Source organism: Ranitomeya variabilis, chromosome 1, assembly GCF_051348905.1.
Source record: "Ranitomeya variabilis isolate aRanVar5 chromosome 1, aRanVar5.hap1, whole genome shotgun sequence".
NCBI classification, from domain to species: Eukaryota; Metazoa; Chordata; class Amphibia; order Anura; family Dendrobatidae; genus Ranitomeya; species Ranitomeya variabilis.
Genome location: NC_135232.1, coordinates 303,859,036 through 303,884,912, shown reverse-complemented (window position 1 = coordinate 303,884,912; position 25,877 = coordinate 303,859,036). Strand labels below are relative to the sequence as shown.

At 40.8% G+C, this 25,877-nt stretch overlaps 1 protein-coding gene across 3 annotated transcripts in view; it reads right to left on the bottom strand.

Moving 5' to 3' along the window:
* Positions 1-310: 310 nt before the first annotated feature.
* Positions 311-25,877, bottom strand: part of SSH1 (slingshot protein phosphatase 1) — a 40,314-nt gene continuing 14,747 nt past the window's right edge. For 2 of the 3 annotated variants that reach the window (XM_077296155.1, XM_077296146.1), the window contains exons 3-15: positions 21,176-21,279; positions 17,824-17,888; positions 13,915-14,036; positions 11,797-11,865; positions 9,396-9,461; positions 8,302-8,496; positions 8,047-8,140; positions 7,837-7,965; positions 7,182-7,228; positions 5,064-5,210; positions 4,191-4,391; positions 2,454-2,964; positions 311-1,653 (exon numbers count right to left, since the gene is read on the bottom strand). In XM_077296155.1, coding sequence (XP_077152270.1) covers positions 586-1,653; positions 2,454-2,964; positions 4,191-4,391; positions 5,064-5,210; positions 7,182-7,228; positions 7,837-7,965; positions 8,047-8,140; positions 8,302-8,496; positions 9,396-9,461; positions 11,797-11,865; positions 13,915-14,036; positions 17,824-17,888; positions 21,176-21,260 — 2,799 coding nt within the window. In that variant the 5' untranslated portion in view covers positions 21,261-21,279 and the 3' untranslated portion in view covers positions 311-585. Of the gene's footprint in view, positions 1,654-2,453; positions 2,965-4,190; positions 4,392-5,063; positions 5,211-7,181; positions 7,229-7,836; positions 7,966-8,046; positions 8,141-8,301; positions 8,497-9,395; positions 9,462-11,796; positions 11,866-13,914; positions 14,037-17,823; positions 17,889-21,157; positions 21,280-25,877 lie in introns of those variants that run through there. The other variant, XM_077296163.1, reaches the window with a different exon arrangement.

The window sequence follows — 25,877 nt, the reverse complement described above, 5'->3', positions numbered from 1 at the left end:
TCCTGTACGTTCTATTGGGGCTGCATTTTTTGTACTTTTTCCTGTTTATCTATGTCCTGGATCGGTGGGCCAAGCCACATTTACCCCCCTTTTTTTAAACTTTCTTATCATGTTGGATTAATTCCTAATAAAGGTGATTGTTATCTATTAGGATGCAACTAATTACATAACAAGCATAATGCAACATACTACGCAAATAAAAGGCCAGGGTGTAATCTGGCAGCATATTCTCTTTAATTGTACAGCACTGTATATCATTGTGCCTTGATAAAGCCTCACTAAAATAAATGGAGGTAGCATTCAGTAAAAGTGAATTGCAGCATATATTTATACATATATTAGTCATTCTTTGTCTACAAATTGTAACAATATTGTGGTACCCAGTCCAAAAGTAACTTAAATACAAAAACAGTACCTTAATTGGCAATAACAATAAAAATAGAAATAAATCCACAATACAAAAAAATAAGGAAAAAAAACATTCGCAAAGAACGCAGTAATATTATGTGCACAGTTAATCAAGTAAATCTGCAATGGGTATAAAAGCAACAAAATATTGGTCACAAACAAATCTGCCCATTACATTTACATCGGACAAACAATAAAATTAACATTTGATAAAAAGTCTGTCTCAGTCACTGATGAATTATTAGACTCCATGTGACCGGATGGAGTTTCCAATGTTGATGATGACGAAGGAGTGTCCGTGCAGACAAGATGGTCTCTTAGCCTTGGGCTCTTGCACTCAGAGCTTTGGAAAGTGTCAGGGTCACATGATAAATCATCAGTGGAAAAATTGAGACTTCCCAATTTGGCTAGTGAGTGGGATCTCTTAAGAGGTGAAGAAAGAGTAAGACCAGCTAGGCGCATGCGAGTTTCGATCTCTTGCGCCCTCTGTTTGACTAGGCCAGGCTTGCCACGGACACTGTGGATGCTGTCACTGCTCGAACTGCGGGTGAGATTAGAACTTATTGAAGACGATGTTGGCGTGTAGCAGATGGTCTTCAGGAAGTCCTTTGTATAGCTACTTATCAAATCAGTTTTGCAGAAGAATGGAGTAGATGTCTTGGGAAACATGCTATCCGATGGATCACTGTCCGCCTGTTCTTTGATAGACTGAACAGTGAGTGGCGGTGCAGTCTCAGGTTTAGGGCTCTCTGTCTTTTCTAAAGGACTCTCTTTAAGTGCAGAAGAGCCTTCGCCCTTGAGACGTTCCAGTTCTTTGGTATGCTTTCTGACCAAACCAGCTTTCTGAAGCTGAATAATAGATTCTTGGTGTTGCATCAAGTAGCTAGGCATAATAGGTTTTTCCAAGTCCTTGCTGAAAAATAAATATTTCAGATCTTTCGCCTGCTTGAGATCTCTTTTTGAGTCTTCACAGAATTCTTGACCACTAGTTTCATGCATTGTAACTGAATCTCTGTAATCGGTTTGCAATGGTGTGGATTTAACTAGTTTGTGTCCATGCATCCTGTCCAAAACTGCTGAAGTCATGTGTTGTAATAGTGCTGGCTGAGTGCAAACAGCGGGTGCTTCAGGTGTGCCAGTTGTATCCAAATCCTGGCATTCGTCCCGTGACTCGGAATACATACAGTCCGTACAAGATGGATATGGTGGTTTGACCTTGCTGAGGATTCCAAATATGGCATCTTCCTACAAAATCAAAGAACAATTCTAGGTAGAAGAATGAAATAGAGCATCATAAAAATAAAAAAAGTCTTTATGTATGTTGTTACATGAAATGATCAATACATTACTTATAATACACAATTTTGCCTTGGCCTTTTCAACTTTGGAAGGATATATAGGTTAATCACAGGAAGGGTATCAATTATGTATGTTTTTCCTCATTAAAACCATATTATAATTAAATTTTTTTTATTTATTTTCTAGAGGTTGATTTTTCTTATCTTATTTTGTTTACATCTCTTATCGGGGTAGCCATCTTGCCTGGGCTGCCGTTAACGGAATTCAGTACTATACTTTACAGCAGCTACACCGACCAAAGCAATGGGCAGGAGATGTTCATTTGCGTCTATGGGGGAGTTTTCTAGGTATGCTCTGTGATCTCAGAAAGTGTCAATGTGCAGGAAGGAGGAGCAGGTAAGCTGTGACCATCAACTATTGTAAATGGTGGATCTACTGATATCTAAATAAATAGGAGCTACCTTTTTATAATACTGTCTTGGATAATGAGATAACTATTGAAAAGTGCTCTATACAAGAAGTGTCCTAAATGGGTTATCGATTTAGGGCACTAGAGAAGCTATTTGGGACCAAATCTGAGGTTGTTGATTTCTACTTCATTACACAGCTGCATCCATGTTACTTACTTCATGAACCTCAACTTTGTAAATGTATACTTCACCTTAAGTGTTACAGTATATGAATATTGTGAAGGAAAATCTCTTATCCCAGCAATTATTGCAAATACAAATGGAAGAAATCCTTACCTCGCTGTCTTTTGGACAGCTTCTCTTACTGCTGCCATTGTTGGAAAATTCCTTGCCAGCACGCAGATCGTCTTTGCAATACATCATGTGTGCAGATAGCTTCCGTCTCTCAGTTTCTCCAGGACTCAGGTCATCTTCAAGGTACTTAGGATTTAAAGTGTCTTCAAAGTCCAACTTTTTTCTTACTCGGAGATCTAAATCTCTTCCAGCCTTGTTACAAGTTTTGTCTTTGGTTTCTACTGTGCAGAATGATTCTGGAAAAGGAGCATCTACTATTAAGGCATCTCGCTCAAGATCTTGGACTTCCAGCAGCATAGTTGGCTCAATAAAGCCATGAGGTTCTGGAAGGTTCCCTAAACATCTACTTTCATGTAAAACCTGTTCATCTTCCTCATTTATTCTGTATTGAAGGTCAGATTCCAGATTAGGTGGCTGATAGCCAGACGGAAACATTGACTCAAATTCAACTTGTTCTACGTGCTTCTTCCATAGTTTATTGTGTCGCTGTTTACTAATATTAAAAATAAGAACAAAAAATGTGGTTAATTTATCTGGAATATAATATAATATATATATATATATATATATATATATATATATATATATATATATATATATATATATATATATATATATATATATATATATATACATACACACACACACATATATATATATATATATATATATATATATATATATATATATATATATATATATATATATATATATATATATATATATAGTATAAGCATAGGTTTTGATTCCAGAACTAAACTATTTACTAGGCCTATCTGCTGCAGCTCTGCTAGTCCTCTCATGAATATCAAGAACCACAAATACTACTGCTATGTGGTTCTTGATATTCATGAGCTCTGGCCCCCATTGCTGATTGACAGCTTCTTTTATATGCAAAGTATACAAAGAAATCTGAAGTTTAAATGTTGACCTGTGAGGGTTTTTTTTTTATAATCAAAACTAAGGTAAACCATTACGGCAATCCATGATTCTACTACATCTCCTCTTACGACTTTTAGTCTTTTTTATTTTTCCGCAAACTTAGTTCTGCCCACACCCCATGGGTCAAATGTGTTCCATGTTTGCTTTGGGACACCTTCTGGCACATAAGCTGAATATATCCAAGGGGTACCTTGGGTTCTTTTGGCATATGCTGGCCACCTACCACTCAGCATACCTAAAAGGGGAAATGTAGGCGCATGATTTTGATGATATTTTCAGGATAGGTGATTAACAACAGATTGGTGGGGGGCCGACACTTGGCTGATCGTTAACACTATACAGAGCCCAATGTGCACTATATAATGTCATTCTCAGGTGCTTCAGCTCAGTCTCCTGTTGAAATTAAAAGGAGTTCTTGACAACGGACACTACTCAGTGAACAGAACGCCACTGTTCAGCCCTGTTCACATTCGACTTAATCCAGAGATGAAAACAGCTGATCGGTGGAAGTCTGATGACTGGGACTGCCGAGATCACAGTAACAGGACTCCCATATCTGCAGTGTATATGAATTGGAAATGTGCATGGTGCCCACCACTCTATCCACTCCCACAGACCTATACAAGTAAATTGCGCTGTAGTCCCGCATGCGTACTGCGTCGCAGGTTTCAGTGGGAGATCACTTCCACTTCTACATTTATTAATCAGTATAATTTATGTAGAGTAAAGACTCACAGTAAAAATGCATTTGCTACACAAAAGAGGAGTTCAATTCACCTGGCATCAAGGATTCCTTCATACTCTAAGAGTTGACGCATGAAGCCTGCATTTGGTCTTGCTACACTGCGTTTCTGTTTCACGTAATTATATGCTTTCTCCATGGACCAGCCATACTCCTTCATTGCGTAAGCAATTACTGTGGAAGCTGAGCGACTGACTCCCATTTTGCAATGCACCAGACACTTGGAGTGATTTTTTCTGTTGGCAAAATAACAAAATTAAAAGTCATAATGCTCATGTAATGTTCCAACAACACGTCATTCTCCATGTCATGTAACACTTTGGTCTACAGACTTTATAACTGACTTTTTCAGGTATTCCTGGAGGAGAAGAGCTGACACTTCGCTCTTGTGACCATGGGCTCAGGACACTCATGTTAGTGATCAGTGGGGATCACAGTGGAGGAAGCGCCAACAAGCAAACGCTTTCCACCTACGCTATGGACAAGCTGATTGGTGCAGATTTATTATTGTCTTACTCTGTATAACATCCTACCTGTAGATCAGATACCATTTTCAACATGACATGTTCCTCTAAAACTTGACTATTCAGGCAGACGTGCCACATTTTTCATAGTGGTTCAAGCTGTATGATAAATTTGGTGCATCTTGCTGGACACATTTCCTTATGCTATTTTATGCCAACAACCTGAGCTAAAATATTGGTACAATTTGAATCCTTTTATTTAAGCCAGCGTCAATAAGCACTGCTTAGTGTGGCGCAAAAAGCTTCTGATATCCGTGAGAAATCTGCCACATGGTATGTATCCCAACCTCTTGATGTAAAATCAGCCAGGATTCTAGAATATTTAGCTTAGTAAATTTCCTGCATTGTGTTTGCACCACTATACAAGTGTAAAGCAATACTAACTTTGCTTTATTGATAAAGTTATAGGCATCATTCCAGTGTGACAATAAGTCAGTGGATTCTTCATCATATACTCGGATATTATGATAAGCAAAAAGGCCCGGAAAAAAGTTGTCTATTTCCCTGGTCACATTCAGTATGTAGCCAACCCTGGAATGACAAAAAAATATTATCATTGCATCCTCAGTCAAATAAATGATATCCTATTTATATATAAGCTACAAGCTGCCGTAATACAGTAAAATAGGCGCTTATACTCATGTCTGTACTTATATGCTCAGAAATCTTCATTTTTATGCCAAGAAAGCCAATATACAAATCATACTATTTTTTTTATTAACCACTTGAACATTTTACATATTTTATTAAAACTTAAACAAATTGTATATAAATATACAGAATAGACAAATATTAAGATTTATACCCCAATCTCCCTAACCCATTCAATTTTTTTCAAAGCAAAATTATATAGAATCTTTTCCAGGAATCTCCTGTATAACAACCTAAAGATCAATCACACCATTAAGTAGTATTTCTCAAATATCTCTCCAATTATAGTTTATGACTAGATATGTAATTTAGAGCTTCAGTTTTTCAAATAACATTCCATGACCCATATTCAATGTATCCTTATATTATTAAATCCAAAATTCCAGCTCTTAATGCATTTTCTTGCGAGAAGTGCCTTCAATAGCAGTTGTCGAGCGCTGTAATTAATGGTCTATATGGGACTCTGCTTTATTGTCAAGAGAATACTGGTATTTGTTGTCAAGAATGAGTGTTAGAGATGATGCAAAGTAGCATGCGACTCCAAAGGCGCTCTGTAGATGGTAAGAAACTACAGTGGGGAAAATAAGTATTTGGTACACGGCAAATTTTGCAAGTTTTCCCATCTACAAAGAATGGAGAGGTCTGTAATTTTTATCATAGGTACACTTCAACTGTGAGAGACAGAATCTTAAAATAAAAAACAGAAAGTCACACTTTATGATTTTTAAATAATTAAATTGTATTTTATTGCATGAAATAAGTATTGTTAGTTTATCTTTAAGAAGCCCTCCTACTCTGCACTCATTACCTGTATAAAAGACACCTGTCCACACACTCAATCAATCAATCACACTCCAACCTCTCCACCATGGCCAAGACCAAAAGAGCTGTCTTAGGACACCAGGGACAAAATTGTAGGCCTTCACAAGGCTGGAATGGGCTACAGGACGATAAGCAAGCAGCTTGAGAAGGCAACAACCATTGGCACAATTATTGGAAATGGAAGAACCAAAAGAGGTCTGTCAAAAGGATGATTCTGAGAAAGGTCTGCAATCAGCCCAGACCTACACAGGAGGACCTGGTCAATGACCTGAAGAGAGCTGGGACCGCAGTCTCAAACATTATCGTTAGTAACACACTATACCGTCATGGATTAAAAACCTGCAGGACACACAAGGTCCCTCTGCTCACACCAGCACATGTCCAGGCCCATTTGAAGACCGCCAATGACCATCTGGATGATCCAGAGGAGGCACAGGAGATGGTCATGTGGTCAGATAAGATCAAAATAGAACTTTTTGGTATCAACTCCACTTGCCATGTTTGGAGGAAGAAGGAGGATGAGTAACAAGCCCAAGAACACCGTCCCAACCATGAAGCATGGTGGGAGATACATCAAACTTTGGGGGTGCTTTTCTGGAAAGGGGATAGGATGACTGCACCATATTGAAGGGTGGATGGATAGGGTCATGTATTGCAAGATTTTGGCCAACAGCCTCCTTCCCTCAGTTAGAGCAATGAAATGAGTTTTGGCTGGGTCTTCCAGCGTGACAATGACCTGAAACACACAGCCAGGGCAACTAAGGAGTGGTTCTGTAAAAAGCATTTCAAGGGCCTCGAGTGGCCTAGCCAGTCTCCAGACCTGAACCCAATAGAAAATCTTTAGAGGGAGCTGAAACTCAAAATCAGCAGTGTATCAAATATTTATTTTCCTCACTGTATGTGTATACGGAAATAATAATTGGCAGCTGTACCTCTGATATTCACTAATAATAGGAGCAGCATTAACTGTACACTAATGTTTCACTGCAAGCATAAAGCAGCCAAACAAATTAATTTGGTTATACTCACCCTGCGTTATTCAACTCTTCCAAGTTTGATGCGTTCCACTCAGAACCCTAAAACACAAAGCCCAGTGAACCAGATCAATGCCATCTCTTCCCAAAATATTAAATAAATGACGTATTCACCATTTTCTCCTTTTGCTTTCAAACACTTACTTGTCCGAGACTCACCCACACAGCATGTGACATTCTAATAATATCATCTAGGGAAATGTTATGTACCACATGCATAAAACATACGCACGCCACCACTTAGATCACTACTTTGTGTGAAAAAAAACTATAATCTGCCAAAGGCGGCAATTTTATGGGGTTAAGGAGTTAAAAAAAAGAATGGTCAAAGGATTGCAACCATAACCGGTGGGATATGGCCTCAAGTCTTCTGTTGCAAAATGAAAAAAAAAAACCTCTTTAAAAAGAGGCAACAACCCCTTGTACATGCCTTTTATTTTGACAAGTTTTGCTACCTAGGGGGTCTGTTGCTCAAGGTGAAACTTAGTATATGAACATCGCTTCCACATTTCGGCCAAGAGTTCAATAAGTCAATCGTAGCTTAACACTACATGACTCTTTTTGACCCAAAGATGCTGCACACACATGGACTGAATGATGATCAACCGAATCTGGCTACTGAATGTATTTATACCACGTTTTCCTCATACCAGGTAAAGGTAATCAAAGATTAGAGAAGCTTTATCCATCTGCCCAAGGATTAGTAACATTTCATTGTCTATATACTCCTTGTACTCCTTCAAATTGCAGCTTAACTTCTTTTCCAGCTCATTCCGGATCTAAATAAGACAAGGATCAGAAAGTAATTTACAAGCTGTAAAGCATATTGGTGAAATGGTAGCCTTCTTTAAGAACCTCACCTCTTTGCAGGTCACATTCTCCAAGTCTTCGCTCATCATGATGCTTCTCAGTGTTGCTTTTATGACCCATTCGGTCTTTTCTCCTTCACTAGGTCTACAACAGACAAGATGTTAGAGAAGCAAGAAAGAACCACAAAAGGATGAAGAATTCCTCTAAGCCATTACCCCACTACAACTGAAACGAGCACTTCTAGAAATGTGATCTAAAATGAACATTTGCTAGAAAGGAACGTCTTGTTTCCTATGAAAACTCACTTCTCCGTAAAGAGGATGGGAGAATCTGGCCGAGTGGACTCCAGGTCCTGCATGGTATTCCACTCATTGATGCAGCTTTGATCAGAGCCAATACAGCTCTCATAGTAGGAGGCCCAGACAAGTGCAAGTCCCCCAGGAAAGTAATTGTGTCGTCGGGCGACCTCACAGGCCTTGTGGAGGATCTGAAGTGCTGACCTGTTAGATGCAGAGTCATGTAAGGATACACATTCCAAGAGGAAACAGGAGGCAATAACCATTACATACAAAAACGCATTACGGCTTACCATATGGCAGCACAACTGGAAGCAGTGGCTGCTATCCGCCCTTTGCTTTCAGGCTATTCCCCTTATCACAGGCAAATGTGAACCTACTGTCTACACCAAGCAATTATCAGTGCAATCACCCCCTCCCCCATGTCTGCTAGGCTTCTGCTCCATAAAGTGCTGGTTCCTATGTGTAGATTACATTACACAAGCCAAACACTTCTGTTCGACAAACCTCACACTGTAATGGTAATTATCAAGGTTACCAATCTGTAAAATAAATATATGATCTGGCTAGGTTCACATCTGCATCAAATTCTGTAATTTTTGCCAGAAAAATAGAAAATGGTTCAATGTATTACACTAATGTAAACTGATGGGCACAGTGGAAGGTAAAGGCATTGTTCACTTTCAAAAAAAAAAATAATAATAATCTGCAAGTGAAATTAAATTACAATTTCCAGTTTAATCAAGAAAGATGTCCCAATTTGAAGATCTCAACTTCGGTCCCAGGTCTCAGCTGCTCCATTTCCAGCATCAGAACACCATGATGTAGGGGAAGAGACCCTGATTCCAGCGATGTATCAGTTACTGGGCTGGTTGGTGCAGCAATGTTACCTGCTGAAGGTTTACCAGTTCTCCGAATGCTGAGCTCTGTATAACCACACTCACACAACAGATTTTTGTGTACACTGTGCATAGGCAGAAAGCTGCCAATCAGTGGTGGGGTTACACAGAGCACATGAATATGGAGGACTACATGGCAACAGGATTACGAGTCCTTTAGTAATAAAAGTAAAGGGTGAAGAAAATGATATTACAGTCACTTACCACATTGCCTGGACCGACACTGGTTTGAACACATGAGTTCTTCCAGCAGTGTTGACACTAAACCCCCTAAAAGCAAATACAAAAAAAATCATGTGATTACAAAAAAATATATAGTATTTGTCCATTTAGAGACATAATATTATAACTCTAGAAACCGAAAGACCATCCAATCTGTATAATGTGGTGGAGTGCAGAGATGGACAGTTCATCATCATCATCAGTTCATCATCTCAACCTCTCTACAGGAGAGAAAGCGGCAATAATGAATGAGTAGCGGAATTTCCACTTATTTTTGGGACTTCGTGACCAGGCAGTTTTTATGAATAAACAGTGATAAAAGTCCTTTTTGCCTTTTTTATAACTTGGTTTTGTAATCATTTTTACACATATAGGACTTTTTTTTTTTTTCTTAAGAATTATCTGTGCAGCCGGTTGAAGGCTCTCATGAAAAATGATATTGCCATGACTAACTTAAAGAAGCACTCTCATTAAAGTTTTTATCCTCTTAATATATTGAAATCATCATATTATATTACACTGTGTAGTTACAATTGCTCATTTTACTTTTCTACCCAGAACAATTCTTCTCTTTTCTCTGCTCTATGTAGAAACAGGACGTCTCTTGTTCTTGCATTTAAAATTTCCCTCTTCAACTCCTGACCCAGCTGCTCCTCCTCCCCGACAGGAACTTTTGCAGCGACTCATGAGTCATACAGGGAAAATTGACCTCCTGTTTCTACATAGGGGTTAGAGGGATTCAGCTAGGTCATTTTTAATCATGTGATGTCATAGACCTAATGGAAAAGAGAAGAATTAACTGGGTAGAAGGGAAAAATGAGCAATTTTAAGTACACAGTGCCATATAATATGATGACTGCAGTATAGAGGGTGGGACATTTATATGGATACACCTAAATAAAACGGGAATGGTTGGTGATATCAACTTCATGTTTGTGGCACATTAGTATATGGGAGGGGGAAAACTTTTCAAGATGGGTGGTGACCATGGCGGCCATTTTGAAGTTGGCCATTTTGGATCCAACTTTATTTTTTTAACGGGAAGAGGGTCATGTGACATCACACTTACTGAGAATTTCACAAGAAAAACAATGGTGTGCTTGGTTTTAGGGTATGTGCACACGTAGGTGGGATGTCTGCAGATTTTTCTGCACCTGCTTTTGTAAATCCGCAGGTAAACCGCACTGAGGATTCACTGCGGAATTACCGCGTTTTTGTGCGGATTCCACCTGCGGTTTTACACCTGCGGATTCCTATAGAGGAGCAGGTGTAAACCGCAGCGGAATCCGCACAAAGAATTGACATGCTGCGGAATGTAAACCACGGCGTTTCCATGCGTTTTTTTCTGCAGCATGTGCACTGCGGATTTTGTTTTCCATAGGTTTACACGGTAATGTAAACTCATGGAAAACAGCTGCAGATCCGCAGCGTCAAAACCGCTGCGGATCCGCAGAGTGTGCACATAGCCTTAAAGTAACTTTATTCTTTCATGAGTTATTTACAAGTTTATGACCACTTATAAAATGTGTTCAAAGTGCTGCACGTATCTTCACAGCATAGACAATTGACTTCAGATGATCCCAAAGATAAAAGTCTAAGGGGGTCAGATCGGGAGACCTTGGTGGCCATTCAGCTGGTCATGAGAGACCAATCCACTTTCCAGGAAACTGTTCATGTAGGAATGCTCGAACCTGATGCCCAAATAGTGTTGTGGTGCACTTGTCTATGCTGTGAAGATACGAGATGTGCAGTATCAGAAACAGCGGATACTAGAAGCCTGTGCTAGCATTTCTTCTGCAATGTTGCTATCAGTGTGTAGAGAGTGGGAGAAGAGGGCTGCATTGACAATCCAACACAACGGGCAGCACTTTGAACACATTTTAGAAGTGGTCATAAACTTGTAAATAACTCATGAAAGAATAAAGTTATATTAAAACCAAGCACACCATTGTTTTTTCTTGTGAAATTCTCAATAAGTTTGATGTGTCACATGACCCTCTTCCCATTGGAAAAAAATAAAGTTGGATCCAAAATGGCCAACTTCAAAATGGCCGCCATGGTCACCACCCATCTTGAAAAGTTTTCCCCCTCCCATATACTAATATGCCACAAACAGGAAGTTGATATCACCACCATTCCCATTTTATTTAGGTGTATCCACATAAATGGCCCACCTTGTATTAAGAGGATAAAAACGTTGATGGGAGGGTTTCTTTAAAGGTTTTCTTATCTCACAAAACCTTTAATAGTCACTACTATGAGATGATACACGCCTGGTGAGAGATCGTATCACAATCCTACAATCTCTGTGGGTTAAAACACATTTATCATCCCCGACGTCTGTATAAAATGCAATGATTGCATGCTGGCTGCGGTCACTTACCCATCTCCATCCAAACGTATGGTGGTGTCGCTCCACAAGTGCAGGACCATGCCAATAGTGCAACTTTTACTATAAGGAGGAAAGAACAGGGGGAACATCTGCGATCAAGAGTTTGTTAGATTCAGAAAATCATGGCTGAACACGGTCTAGCTGAAAATGAAGATTAACCTTGCTCATATTTTAACGATTGAATCTCTGAGAATTTCTAAATGTATATCACCTGGGTTGTATCCCTTAAAAAGTGTGAGCAAGAGGAAGCGAGGAATGAATAATCTGACTCCTTGTGCCAACTGTCTGCGCTGGTTGGGGCTATTCAGACAGCATGACGGCGTCTGCTCAACACGAAACATAAATGACTCCTACTTTGCTAAATGAAAGAATCAGCTAACAATGTCAGTCAATAATAATGGTGATGTCAGTATATGGAATGTAAAAGGACGTGATAAAGGACTCCTATGATCACTAAAGCTGAAATCCCGAGCCCCTGACTTTTGGCGAGGAGGAGCTCTGTTTAGTGACTGTTGAAGGTTCTAGCATTTATTTATCACCTATCCTGTGAACAAACAAGAAATGTTCCTAGTTAGAATACTCTTGTAAAGACACAAGGCGAAACGTGCTTTTGGTGGGTGATCCAATGTTGTATCATGCTACTATAGTATTTACTTAGGTTTCACTTCCCTTTCAGGACATTAACTGGTCTATTATGGTACCGTTCTCTTGATACTTATTTGTTATCATGTGCTTGTTACTTTTCTTCACTTGTATGGGAGAAGGAAGGGGAGGTTAGAAACCAAACCACGTAAATTTCCTTTACCTGCTAATCGGATTGTGTCTGTTGTGTTTTTAGATATTTTGTAAATTGTATTTAATAAAACGAATATGATTTTATTCATTTTGTGATTACCACAAGCCTGGACTCTCTTCTTTTCTTGATTGTTGATGCCAATAAAGAGTCATATGTAAGCTCAGGATGACATAGCTAAATGTCCACTACTAGTACAACCCCTTCTCCATCTGAATTTTTGCCCCCATGAAAAACCACTTATACTCACGTCCCCTTTCGGCTCCATTCCAAGGGTGTCGGCACTCGCGTTCCCGGGTCCCAGGTGCAGTTATGACATGTGTGCACTGCACTCAATCAATCCTGGAGTCATTGTCCTTGCCTTTGAAGGTCTACCTAATCAAGAGGAAGTGAGAGCTGCAGGTGGCCGGTCACTTGCTCTTGATTATTTAGGTGGGGATAGGGACGCCAGAGCTGACTAGATGTAGGGCTCACGTGTCATAACCGCAAGTGAATGCTGGGAACGCGAGTGTCGACACCGCTGGAAAGCCACTGGCACAGGAGGAGAGCATGGGGGGGGTTTATTTTAATGGAGCTAAGCAAACCTTAGTAAGTAAACCCTTTTAATGACAAATGCTTTGGGTTACAATTATAGGCTGTAGATACCGTAGTTTTCTCCATTATGCCATTTCCTAAAGTACGTAAACGAACAATATATGTCTTGGTACTATTAGAATTCAGCATTGTTCGGGTATCTTGGCCAAATGAGAAGATGGCAAGGTGTGAAGTTTCCATGTTCAATTTTCCTTTTTAAATCTGTTGTGTAAGGAGTTTAAAAGATTGAGCTGCAATTTTTTTTGTAAGCGAGATATGATACATCCATTTCCTATCAAGTAGAAACATGTTCTAAATAACGAATCCCAGTTTATGTAAAGTAGATATTGGCGTGCACACTGAGGTTTTTCACTATCGGAGGTGCCAATTGAGGGGATTGGTGAGGTCCCTCAGACTATATAGAATAAATATCAATTGCACAATCCTTTTGAATGCAAACAAGATTTCTTTTATTACATAAGAGCAACCTGTGAGTGTCAACGCGTTTCGGCCAAACAGGCCCTTTTCACGATAGTTGCACTCGTAGGTATTCTCTTCTAGACTGGGATTTTCTCTTCCCTTGTGGTACAATTTGTTAAGTCTGGAGGGTATTGTTCAAGTGATATCCATGAGTAGGTTGAAAAGCCTGTATTTCACATATCCCGGGCCGGGTGATTGCTTTAGTGTCCCGATTTATAACGGTTTTAATAATAATAATAATAATAATAATAATAAATAATTACCTTTCTTTACTGGAGAAATCTACCCCAAGTAGAATATTCTCTTCTGTGTCCTGACGTCCATTACTGTAGACCACCACCATGTAGCGTACACGATCTGACCAGCTGCTCTCTAGACGGACAACCTAAAATAATAGAACAAACATAGCACTATTGTAGAGGTGTCTAATAAATACATGCAACATAATGGGTTAAAGAGCATCTGTCACCATCTGTTGGTCCAGGACGATAGTCCAGGCTTTCTCAGTAACAGATGCTCTTATATTTAGCAGTAACACAATTTCACTTTACCTTTATGCCAAAGAAGGAAAAAACTATTTTAAAAGATGCAAGATAAGTCATCAATACTGTAAGATGATAACATAACAGCATTATCAAAGACATTATATTAGCTATCGCATTCCAGTTGCCCCAGAGCAAAACTCAGGACCACCTACCATCTATGAAGACACAAAGCTCATATTCTCCATTTATCATTAGTCCAAATTGTACGTTTAGGCTTCGTAAAGTCAATAGATAGATATAGGCCCAGATTCATAGAGCGCCACCATATTCCGCTGCACTTTACAATTAAGCAAGGACATGTACAGACAATAAAGACATTATTGAGCAACACATGACTCAACAGATACAGGAGGAGTGAGGGTCCTGCTCTCAAGCTTGTAGTCTATAAAGAAATAAGGGGGGGGGGGCACAATAGGCAAAAAGTGTGAGTCGTGTATGGTACAGGAACCATCATAATAACTCTGGGTTTTCAAATAAAGATGCTTGATCCGATTATCGGCCAGTACCTTTTCAAGTACTTTTACCAAGTGCTATTGGGAAGATGACACAGATGAATAGGAGGAACTTCATTCTGAGAAACATTTAAAAAGGGGGAACAGGCAAGAGTTAGGGTACCGTCACACAGTGCAATTTTGATCGCTACGACGGCACGATTCGTGACGTTCCAGCGATGCATTTACGATATCGCTGTGTCTGACACGCTACTGCGATCCGGATCCCCGCTGAGAATCGTACGTCGTAGCAGATCGTTTGAAACTTTCTTTCGTCGTCTAGTGTCCCACTGTGGCAGCATGATTGCATTGTGTGACACAGGTTGTATACGATGTGCGCACAGTAACCAACGGGCTTCTACATCGCAAATACGTCATGAAATTATCGCTCCAGCGCCATGTATTGCAACGTGTGACCGCAGTATACGACGCTGGAGCGATACTTATACGACGCTGCAACGTCACGAATCGTGCCGTCGTAGCGATGAAAATGGCACTGTGTGACGGTACCCTTAGATTAGTGAAGTGAGGTAATAGGATATGTTTTTAAAGGATGCTTAAAATGTGGGGCTAGGTATTAATCAGCACAAGAAAAGTCTTGGAAAAGGCAGTTGAGGTTCAGATTAAGGAGGCTGTCTTAAATTAGCTGCAGAACAGAAGGAAAGGTAGAGTGATAGAGATGAGGGAGGAGATGTATGAGGTTTCAGAACTGTGGAGAGCTTTGTGGGTCAGTGTGATCATTTTATATTGTACTCTGTAGCGGATGGGTAACTAGTGCAATGACTGGCACAAAGTGGAGGCATCACTGAAGCGCTGGACAGAAATACAACCCTGGCTGTAGCATTCAAGATGTATTGGATAGGAGAAAGTTTGGTAAGAGGAAGACCGATTACAAGAGAGTTGCAGTAGCCCAGGCAAGAACGAATAAGTAAAAGTTTTTAAGGTGCATATGACATGAGCGAGTGACCCAAGACCACGAACGTACTGTTTTGGAGCTATGGTTGAGCCACCCAAGGAAATTGCAATATTAGTATTGGTTAGTTAGTAGAGGAAGGAAACGAGATGAAAACGAGAAGTCTGAAACGGTAATTTTAACACGAATATGCATTAGATCCAAAGTCTTCAATGATTACTTGTAGCATTTGAGAAATCTTGGCAATAGTTACAATGTAAGTGTATAACAATAGCATTTTACTTTATTTAGGAATTATTTTCAACATACTTATTCAGGGGTTGGAGCTCTGATCATTTGCTTGGAGCAAATCTCTTTACACTGCAGCCTCCAGTAGGTGAGACCTTTCATGTATTGCTGTACATGAATAAAGCTCTGTAGGTCAATCTCTTTAAAGGGAGTCTATCATCGCCAAAATAAACCATTTCTACATTCGTATAGGGGACTTAGCCCCCTACATCACACTAGTAGTGTAGACTTTCCTTATTATGTTTTATATAAAAATGTTATATTTAAAATGCAAACGAGGGGGCTTCAGTGTAACCTTGGCATGGCCTAGAGCTCAGATCACCATTTCAGCCTGTCAATTACAATCCTCTGCACCATCCCTTTTATTAATTCACAGCACTCGCTGTGGTGCTCTGCCTGAAATGAATCAGACCTCCACACACAGACAAGAAGCAGTGAGCACACACAGAGTGTGCGCATGTGATCCATCTCCTGTCTGCAGCATCCGCTAGCTGCACAATCACACAGTAGCAGGTGGCCAAAGCTAAGGCTTCTTTCACACTTCAGTTGTTTGGCGTCAGTCTGCTCCGACATAGTGACAGATCCGTCACAATTGTTGAGAAAACGGTTCTAACGGATCCGTTTTTTTGACGGATCCGTTACTTGGGGGTTGTCTGGGAAAAGTATTTACTTTTTGGAGCATGCGCAATTGAAAAAGCGGATTGGGGCGACGGATCCGCCGAAATGACGGTCGCGATGGATCCGTCGCCCATAGACGGCCATTCTATGGAATAGCGGCCGCGACGGATCCGTCGCGAACCGCCATTTCGGCGCAGACAAAAAACGTTATAATGTCCGTCTATGTGTAGATGACGTCCGCCAAATCTCACATGGCGGATGGAACGGACGACCATCCGCCACAATCCGTCGTTAATGCAAGTCTATGGGAAAATAGCGGATCCGCCCCAAAAAAATGGCGGATCCGCTATTTGACGAAAACGGCAGATTCAAACTGACGCCAAACAACTGAAGTGTGAAAGAAGCCTAACAGGAGAGCAAGAAAAATGCACCTGCACACAAGTGTGTGTGATCGGCTCCTGCAGTGTCAGTTTTAGGGCTGCGGATTGAATGCAGGCAGTGCTCCAAAGAGAGCACGGTCACTCATTATAATGAGAGGTACGGAGGATTGTAATTCAGAGGGCGGATATTTATGTACTTATCTGATAAAAAAGCTTCAAGTTAAGTCTGCACTACAAGCAGGCTTGGACTGGCCTACAGGAGAACCGAAGAATCCTCTGGTAGGCCCTATGAAGAATTGCTAATAAGTAGTGCTATTACACTTGATTCACAATAAGCAGGAAAAGGTATCATCTAATCATTCATTAAATAAGCTAGCCAAATTGATATTATATAGAAGCAAAAATATATTTGTGTACTAGGCTCAGGTTATTTTTGCATGTAGCTGAATTGTGGGCCCCAATAATTAATGTTACTGGTAGACCTTTGCCAACCCAGTCCGATGCTGACTACACGTATTATTTTGATAGGGGCTAATTCACCACTATGATTTTGTAAATGGTTTAAATGGGTTGTCTGTCCTAAAATGAAAAGTCTGCAGTCACGCCATGTGACTGCAGACTTTTGAATTCCCCCAGCATACACACTGTGCGCTGCAAAGACTCGCTGGTTTCTGCGCCAGGAACGGCGGTGATGTATGGGATATGCATACTCCCAAGCAGAAGCTGTCTAGTGGGCGTGGCCTCACTCCGTACAAGTGACCACGCCCACTAGGCGGATTCTGCCCGAGAGTAATGGAGTGACTGCAGAATTTTCATTTTACACTGAACAAACTCTTTAATTTGAGTCTTAGGGAAGTCAGATTCGTCTTAACCATACCACTGATCAGAATGATCGCCTCAATCTCAGCTCAACACTCATTTTGAAGCAACGACTTACTAGTTTGATGCGATCCTCACACCGAAGAAGATTGATCATAACCTGAAGATGCTGAGGAAGATTACCTGGGGAGAAAAAGAAATCATCATACATAGCATCTTCATGTCCATTAATGGTCAAAAGTTTGGACACATCTGTTTATGCAGTGGTTTTCCTTGTTCTTATTGGAATGTGCACATTGTAGATTTAGGATACAGGCATGAAATACACATGGAAACAGACTAAGAAACACTTTTGAAACAAACCAGAATACATATTAAATCTTAAGATTTCTCAAAAGCACCTCTTTTCATCTGATAACAGATTTACACCCCCCCCTTGGCTTTCTTGCAATGAACAGGAATGACTCGTCAAGAGTTTATTTCTAGATTCACTGGCCTTCAGAAACTGTTTGCAACCAACAGATGTGTTGTGCAGACATGATCTCTATTCCACAACTCTTCTAAGTCAAAATATGGCAAGAACCACTCAACTTAGGCCTCTTTCACACTTCCGTCTTTCAGCTCCCGTCACAATCCGTCGATTCTTGAGAATGCAGGACCCTGCATTTTCTCATAGACTTGTATTAGCGACGGATTGTGACCATCCATCGTGCACTGGATCCTGCGTAAAAAAACGGTCCGTTGGGCAGAGAAAACGTTCAGAGGAATGTTTTTTCTGCACGTCGGAAAATCGGTCATCGACTCATCCTGCGCTGCCCGTCACTGGCTACAATGGAAGCCTATGGGCGCAGGATGCGTCGCTGACTGTGAAAAGCAGGAATCCAGCGACAGGTCTTGTCTTTTCAAACTGAGCATGCGTGCAAGAATTTCCCATCAGGGAAATTCTCTCTCGCTCGCTCTCTTTTTACTATTGATGCTGCCTATGCAGCATCAATAGTAACAAGATATAATGTTAAAAATAATTTTTAAAAATCGCAATATTCTCACCTACCGATGTCCCGCGCAGCGTCACCGTTGCTCCCGGCAGCTAGCGGTCCTAGTAATACATTGCAAAATCTCACGAGAAGTCGCAATGTATTACTAGGAACGCTAGCTGCCGGGAGCATCGCTCTGCGGGACGTCGGTAGGTGAGAATACTGCGATTTTTTATTTTTTTTAACCTGGTTTGTGTTGTGTATGCGTTTTCGCAGCGGAAAACTGCTGCGAAGACGCATACACAACAGGTGCACATAGCATCGACGGGTCCGTCAGAAAGACGGGCCCAGTGCACACGTTTTCCACAATCTGCACAGGATCCGTCATTTCAACGTCTTGAAGGATCCTGTGCAGATTTGGAAGACAGAAGTGTGAAAGAAGCCTAAGAGAAACAACAGTTTATTACTTTAAGATATGAATGTCATTCAATCTGGTAAATTGCTAGAATTTTGAAGGTATTCTCAAATGCAGTCATGAAAATGGCTCTCATGAGGATTGCTTTTGGAAAGGAAGACCAAGAATTACCTCTGCTGCAGAAGGTAAGTTCATCAGAGTTATCTGCCTCAGAGCACCTAAGATAACACGCCTCATAAATGATGCACAGACATGAAATGGCAAACACATAACATCAACTGCCCATGAAATACTGACAAAAGCAGGACTTTATGGTTGAATTGCTACAAAGAAGCCACTACTGACAACTTAAACTAGAAAAAAAAGACTTGAGCCAAGCACAGCAAAGACTGTACATTAGATTATTGGAAATCTGTACTGTGGTCTGACAAGTCAAAATTTGAGTTTCTTAGTATTAAAAGGAATGTCTTTATGAAAGGCAGAAAAGGTGAACGTATGTTATCTACATGTGTGGTGCACACCTTGAAGTATGAAGAGGGAAATATAATGGGCATTGGGGTGCTTTGCTGGTGACACTGTTGGTTATTTATTCCAAATTCAGGGCACACTTACCCAGAATGGCTACTACAGCATTCTGCAATGACACACCATCCCATCTAGTTTACACTTAGTAGGACCATCATTGCGGTGCAACAAAACAATGACCCAAAAGACACCTTCAAGCTATGTAAAGGCTATGTGGCCAAGAAGGAGAGTTACGGAGTGATGTGTGAGATGACATGGCCTTCACAATCATCCGACTTTAACCCAACCAATATAATTTGAGAGGAGTTGGACAACAGAGTGACGGAGAAGCAGCAACTAGTGCTCAACATGTCTTGGAACTCCTTCAAGCCTGTTGGTAAGCCATTCCAGGTCTCTACCTGAAGAAGCTGCTTGAGAGAATGCCAAAGGGGTGTACAGCTGTTAGAGTAAGGTAAGAGCTGTAAGGTAAGAGCTGTAGAGGGCACCATCCAAAAGTACAACACAGTCTGATTTGCTTCTCACACATTTCTTTATGGCTTATTTCTACATGTGGTCATTTGTAGTTTTGCTGCCAACCTGAATCTAGGATGTGCACATTCAAATCAGAACAAAGAAAACCAGTGCCTGAACAGGTGTGTCCACACAATTGACCGGTATTGTATGTATAAACATTTTCTGGGCAGATAAAGATCTGACATATTCAATTTCTAGAGCTAATCCTTTTGTTCTCCCTTAGAAAAGGTGCCGCCAAAGATGTCTGGCACCAACTCTTTCAAAAACAGCACAAGAGCACTGGGCCGAGCAAAAGTTCCCGTGTACAGGAAAGTTGAGTGAGATAGCGGTTTGGCCGATCGTTCAGCTGGCAGCCATCTAAAGTGTATGGGGGGGGGGGGGGGCTTTATTTTTATGTATGCATCTACATGCATGGATTCTCCATTCATAAGCCAGACTATGTAATTTTTAATTGGCTCATAGATCAGATATTAAGCTGTGTATATGCAGAGACAGAAACAGGAGCTCGCTTAGCTATTATATTGAACCAGTCAGCCAGCCCCCTTTCACATGTCATATGTTGAAATAAATGGGAGCTCTTTCTTTCTTTTGCAGACTGAACCCAGAAGAGGAGTGGACTGAGACTAAAAATCGTGACTGGCTGGTCAACCTAAGAAGCCGAGCTCAGTATTTACACACAGGGATATCCTCTAGATAAAATATATAAAAATAAAAATCACTTGCACTCTATAGTAATAATGGTTATTGGCTTTATAAGATGCACATTTCTTAATTAATATCCATTCCTAGTGGAGGGGAACAAGAGATTGCTGATCTTGACCTCCCATGCATTAGCTACAGTTCAGACAATTCTGACATCATCTTCCCATGAGGTCGGCTAGCAGTATATGGGATAATGCAGAAGGTTAGGTCCTTGAACATCTGTCACGCTGACAAGCATGCATGTGATCTGCCCCGAGGGATCCAAGTAACACAATTAGTAGCAAAGCCAACCTCTTGCCCGTATCCCTCAGAAAGCTGCTGACCTTACGGCCACCCCGTACCAGCATTCTTGTGCAAGTGCAGAAGACTTCTTTGTCCTTGGAAGCTATTTCCTTGCTGAAGGAAGAGGGCAGCTCCTTTCACCATGAAGAAACTGTCACTCAAGCTGAAAGAAACATATCCTGTAAGATTTACATTGCACATACATAGAAAACCATTACGACTTGTACCAGGTCTGTCAAGAAAATTGCCAGATGACATTACATTTACAGCACCGTTCTGCACTAATACTGCCTAAAAAATGCAGAAATTAATAAACCTTTACCATTTAGAATATAAAAGAGGGAAAGAAAAGGTTTATACATTACGTGCTCTGGGGTAAATCATATATTCACATAATGACAGAAAAGGTAACGCATCATCCAGAACCTACAGGAACCATCGAGTCCTCAACTACCAAACATTCAGGAATATCTATGTAAAGAGATGCTCTTAAAGGTATGTGTCAATCCAGACAGCATAGAATTTGGAGTACAGCCCAAAATAAAAGACCACCGCAATTTCATCATTACCAATAACACTAGCCTACAGATGTCTCCACCTACAATGGAAGTAACTTGGCTGTTGTTAATTTGGCATCACTCATGTTCAAGTGCGAGACATGTGAGCGAGGCGAAGACTTCTAAGACTCATTCCAAGTCCGATGGAAGAAAGACCTTCTCTGGAGATCTCCTGCAGCCTTGTAGCCACTGCCTCATTGCCAGACAGCCAAGGGTCCAGAGTGAATAGCTTGGCACCATCTTCTCTACTTAGGGATGATGACTTCACATTTCTATAAGTCATCCTAATGCAGTATTATTAGGTCACTTCTGGGCCGGTGACTTATGAACCATTCAGATAGCAGGAAGAATAAGCAGCTCATAAAAGGATTCATCTGAAACACTATGGTGGATTACACATTGAATTTATGGTTGTATTTTTATGAACCAATAATATCTTACAGACTATTGTGGGCAATGCTATACAGACACAAACCCCATATAGTAAAATCACTTGGTGTCCAGGGATTATAGTCTTGACATTACTAGCCAGAACATTGCATGCCATTTTTAGACATTAAACAATATTTAGAACAGGACCGTAAATGCCTTACCATCATGATGAGGGTTTGATCAAGCACCTTCATCACTACTGATATTGCTAAGTATTGCGAATCCATCTGAAAGACGTCCATTGTGCATTTTCACTGAGGCTGTCCACAAAGTACAACATCATGGCTCATCAAACTGGGAGCATGTTCCTACTCAATCTTTACATTACCAAATTGACATTTTGGTGGACAAGATGACCTAATAAAGTCTACCTATTAATTAAAATACAAGTTTTATTGCTTATGACTACAAAAATAATAAAAAAAATATCACATTTTATCACCATCCATATCGCTCAAAAGTGCATTCTAATTTGCCATGGTGTTGGCAGCCTCATCCATATCACAACATGCGCAGAAACCGACATCAGTTGTGGTCTGTCGTCTCCACCACTATTCACTATGAGTACCAGTCAATAAAAGGTAAAATTGTAAGTACTAATACCCCCCAAAACATGTTTCACTGACTATAAATTTAAGTCTGCTGCAACATTCATAGTTAAAAGAGTAAATAATAATACCCACCTTAATATATAACACATTGGCATCATCAGTAGTACAAAGGCATGCCAGTAAAGGGGCTTTTTATCAATTCCCAATGCCCTCCAAGACCAGTTGCATCCACCAAAAAAGCAGAGTAGCTGTGCCCCCATTGATCTGTCATAAATGATTCATTGGATGACAGATCAATCAACACAGAGCCAATCATTTGATGACAGATCATCACAATTACAGAGCTAATCACACACTCACGCAGCCTCTTGCGCGGTACCACCAGCGGACTACCATCGTGAAGACGACGCCACCGCCGGGATCAGCCGAACGATTCACTGACCGCCGCCATCTTTGTACAGGAGGAGTGCATGCGCAGTTTTAATGTGACCACCGCTATCTGTCTTCACAAAGATGACGGCGGTCTGATTTACTGCGCCTGCGCAAATTACGCGCAGGCGTAGTGAATCATTCGGCTGATCCCGGCAGCAGATGTGCGACGTGTCTACAGACAGAGGAAGCCAGTCACATTAAAGGGGTTTTCCCACGAACGAAAGTTCATTTTAAAAATTGACTGTGTCTGACCGTGTACGGAGCATACCACATCTCCTGGGCAGGGGAGGAAGCAAAAGATAATACTGTCATTACAGCAGGGGATCACAGTGGATTCATTTTGTGAAGTAAAATATTTCACTGACTTTTTAAAAAATATTTTACCTCACAAAATGTATCCTCTGCTATCTCCTGCTGTAATGTCAGTATTGTCTTTTGCTTCCTCCCCTGCCCAGGAGCTCTGGCATGTTCGGTACACGGTCAGACACAGACAATTTTTAAAATGAACTTTTGTTCATGGGAAAACCTATTTAAAAAGCAAATATCAACATGGCTCCTCCTAAAAAGTACTCCAATGACAATGAAAGGAAAGCAGCAAAGGCACAATAGCGAAGACAACAAAGGGCAAATGAGACTCTTGAAGAGCAACAGCAATGCATATAAGCGTAGGCGTCAAGCACACGAGTTCCCTAATGCAAAAGTCACTAGATTATCACAAGATGCCATTAGGCAACAACAGCACCGCATGCCTGCCCCCATCGTAACATGCGATAGCATCAGGCCTCCATCTAGTATGCAATAAAAGTTATATTTTAATTAGAAGGTGAACATTGTTAGATAAACTGTTACCCAAGGGAGATTTGTCAGTATATTATTTAATGTACCACACCACCTATTGGGGTATTTTATGAAAATATATTTTGACTCGGTCCGACACCTGCCAATCAGTACTGACATCTCAGACAGCGTAGGAACACAAGGGGATTGGTGACACCCAGCTGTCAATTAAAAATAAAAGAGAGAAACAGTACCATGCAGAGATATAGGAAAAGATGCTCAATACTACATATGTAGTAAAAAGGACATGTAAGGAGAGCTGCAAACCAGAAGTGGCCAAGCAGAGAGGTTCGGTCACCGTCAGCATACATGAATAGCAATTATGTCAAGTCAAGAAGTATTGTAGTCAGTGGTAAGTAAAGTGGAAGCAAGCACCGAGGCTCAATCCTCCACTAGGAATTGCACTTATGGCCTCCAGTTTGACCCTTTAGCCCAAAGCATTAACCCCAATCCTAAAAGTCCGACTGTAGAAGACCTGCATCCGGTGAGGTCACTGGCAGTTTTCTTAAACACATTTCATATTCTTTAGTAAAGTGAGAATGAGGTAATGCACAAGTCGGCTACTTTAAGTCCTAAGTCTTAGTCTTAGTCTAAGTCCTAGAACAGATATTGGCATTGTGTAGGATGTGTTAGAATGTTTATTTCAGCAATTTTGGCCACTTTTCCCAAGAAAGAAGCTTTGAGCTTGTAAACATGAAAATAAAATAAAACATGGATCTGAATTTTTTTTTTTCACAGGTGCATGGATTCTGTCAATCAAGTGTTGGATGCTTCATCAAAGCACACCGTTTACTGAAGAGCATAGAAACATTACAATACAAGCCTTTCTCCATGTCCTATGCTACTGGCAAGGCAGCTACTCCTTTCCAAAATTCTCAAGTGACACACGATCCATTTATCATGGTATCAGGGGGGCTCAGTCACAACAACGGGTGCCTTTATCTTCAGACATCAGCACAGTTCCGTGTTTGACACGTAAACATAGGACTATGTCACCATGTGATTGGTGCTGTGTGAAGGGGACTGGCTACCTTGCTCATTTCAATAGCCAAACCACGCCCTTCTCTGCCAACTGACACAGGAGGAGACTGGCTTAGGTACTGAAATCAGTCAGCTCCCTTCACACACAGCACTGTGTCGAGCATGGTACTGTGTTGGGAGTAAAAATATATTGGTATGTTTTATATATTGATGATGTATGGCATTTTTGTTAAAGAAAATATGCAACCAGATACAGGTCTGAACCCCAGGCAGCATAAATTAGACAAATGGCTGCCCAATTGAAACTTTGAAAAGCCGTTCTGGGGTCTGTGCGTCTCTGCTGACTAGTCCAAGGCGAGCCCCCGGCCGGCTTCTCCTTGCCCCACTCCAATTGTCTGACAGTTCGATGTATGTGCATAGAGAGAGAGGTTTCTCAAAGGCATCAGGGCAGGGAGAATGCACCCAGGACTGTATCATAGTTGTCAGCCGAGACACAGAGGCCAATTCAACAAAGCTTTGACTCAAAAAAACACTAGTGTAAACGCTTTGAAAATTCACAAAATTTTGAGGAACAAACATTTTGTGACTTGACATTTTCACAACAGGTTCAATCAGGACTGATAAAATGGGCAGCACTATGGAGAACCTAAAGAGGGACAGGGGCGTAGCCACGCCTGCCTGACAATTATCAAAAGGGCCCGAGTTTTGTACATCCCTGACGGGAGGAGCATTTCTAGCATGGCACTCAGAAGCACACGCCACTCAAAAGAGGCTCAGAATTCTTTAAGTGATATGTGCCTCCTAGTGAATTTGGCATTTCCTATGCCAGAAAGACTGGCATTGCGTGAATATGCACTACTCCAGTCCTGATGAATCGGCCCCATAGTCGCGAGATGGTTTTTCAAAGTATGTTCTGTCTGAAACGTCCTCAAAGTGATGCAGAATAAAACATACCGGCTGCAATCGTGCAG